The following is a 2,109-nucleotide window of genomic DNA, read 5'->3' as shown; positions in this document are numbered from 1 at the left end:
ACATGGATTATGATGATGTTCATTTGCAGTGGCTATATGTCTCCAGAATATGCACTAAACGGCTTGTTTTCAGTAAAATCCGATGTTTTTAGCTTTGGAGTAGTTGTACTCGAGATTATTAGTGGTAAARGAAACACCGGTTATTATCAGAATCAACAAGCCTTTAGCCTTATCTCCTACGTAAGTTCTTTAAACCCACATCTTAATTCCTTTTGTTTTGAAAACTAATCTTGATGCCTGCATTTCTTTCAGGCCTGGGGCTTGTGGAAAGACAAAACACCAATAGATTTACTGGATCAAGCATTAGCCGAGTCATGCAACTCGAGTGAAGTATTGAGATGCATGATTATTGGGCTTTTGTGCATACAAGAAGACCCTCAAGATCGGCCAACAATGATGGAGGTAATTCTGATGTTGGGGATGGATATCGAGAGCCTCCCGGATCCTAAAGAACCGGCTTTCGTTTCAAAAACACGAGTTGATTGTATGCAAACGTCTTCAAGTAAATCTGAGATCAATCAATTGACTATTACCGATGTAGAAGGGAGATAGATGAAGAACATAGCTTTTGTTGTTTTCTGAAGCTCTATACACACTAATGCATTGTTTGGTTTTGTTTTTCATTGAGTCTTTAATAGATAAAGTTACATGTCTGATTAATTCGTGAGTATAGATTGTGAGGCGAAAGGTTGTTCAAAGACCAAAATATAACATGCTAGTAGATGGCTTTCAGCCTCATGCTGTTAGACTTTTGAAGTCAAACACACCACTTTCAAAAATGAGTTTTGATGAATCATTGTTTTTATGTACACACTCAAACATACCATTTTATTAGCATGTTGTAARACTAGGGATAACCATATAGCATTATCCTTTCGGGACATCGATTCATATTAATTCCGACATCCATTACATTAGGTTTTAGAAGAAGTCGTAATACGATCATACTTGCATTCAATAATTAAGATCATAACAAACCATACAATCAAACATACAATTTAAATAAAAACAATATTATTCTCTCTCGTCTCAAAATATGTGTCTACATTATTATTTTGATCTTTTTTAAAATAAGTGTCTACTTTTAAAGGTAAATTCTATTCTCTCATTCTATTTTTAATTATAAGATAAAGAAAATTCTCGTTTTATAATTAAGGGCAAATTTATCCATTTTATTAATTAAAAAAATATGATAATTATACAATCTTAGTGAGCGTATGTTTTTTTACTGCGGATATTGATTTTAAAATAGAAATAGCATGATTAATAATGGTTGTCTGACGTGTATTATGGGATTCTCCGATGGGTGGTGCTGCATTTTTTGGACAATGATTAGTAATCAACAATGCCATCGATCATTCAAAAAGGAAAAAAAAGCATTCCAAAATGTTAATTACGCGGGAAATTGACTCAAATACAGGGTCGTCCCTGCGCCGAGTGCCATAAGAAAAAGCGGTCCCATTTTTTAATATATACTATATAATAGTAATTTAAAAAAATAATGTATAAAAGAAAGATTCTTTTAGTACCTAATATGATCTAAAAAGAAATTAGCATTATATAAAACATGGATGGATTTAGATTTTTTTTTAAACGGTGACATAATTTGGCTATAAGAAACAAATATAGAGAAAAAAAAATTCAAATTGTGGCACCATTTGACTAAGAAAATGACATTAACATGATTCGAACTTCGGTATGAGTTGGAATAAAAGTCTTGCAAACTAGGGATGGCAATGGTTCATGTTGGGTTGGGTTCGGATTCAGCTCATTTATTAAACTAGTTGAAAATCTCAACCCAATCCAACCTTTTGATTAAATGGGTTGAGATTTTTCAATCGAACTCAACCTATTACCTGAATGAGTTGATAGCGGGTTGATCTGTTTATGGTTTTCTTAACCCAACATGTTAAATAAATTGGTTGAACCTGGGTTGACCCATTTAATTATAAATTTTTAAATAAAAGAACATGATAAATGAAGGTATAGCCCCTTCGAGTCACATAAAGCTAGAAGATGTGTTTGTTATAAAACCCACAAAACACTAATGAGATGCATTATAACAATTCCCTTCTAAAACATAATTCATTGGTGGAAATGAGATTAAAA

At 32.5% G+C, this 2,109-nt stretch overlaps 1 protein-coding gene across 1 annotated transcript; it reads left to right on the top strand.

Moving 5' to 3' along the window:
• The first annotated feature begins 36 nt into the window (after positions 1 to 36).
• On the top strand, positions 37 to 599 carry LOC112505517 (cysteine-rich receptor-like protein kinase 10). The gene is made up of 2 exons (XM_025109415.1): positions 37 to 180; positions 253 to 599. The coding sequence occupies exons 1-2, from the start codon at positions 37 to 39 to the stop codon at positions 550 to 552; spliced, it is 444 nt and encodes a 147-aa protein (XP_024965183.1). The 3' UTR covers positions 553 to 599.
• The last annotated feature ends 1,510 nt before the right edge of the window (positions 600 to 2,109 follow it).

This window comes from Cynara cardunculus, unplaced genomic scaffold (genome assembly GCF_001531365.2).
Source record: "Cynara cardunculus var. scolymus isolate 2C unplaced genomic scaffold, CcrdV1 Un_Scaffold_11613, whole genome shotgun sequence".
Lineage (NCBI taxonomy): Eukaryota > Viridiplantae > Streptophyta > Magnoliopsida > Asterales > Asteraceae > Cynara > Cynara cardunculus.
The sequence above is the reverse complement of the archived record's forward strand: the minus strand, read 5'-3'. Positions and strand labels throughout refer to the sequence as shown.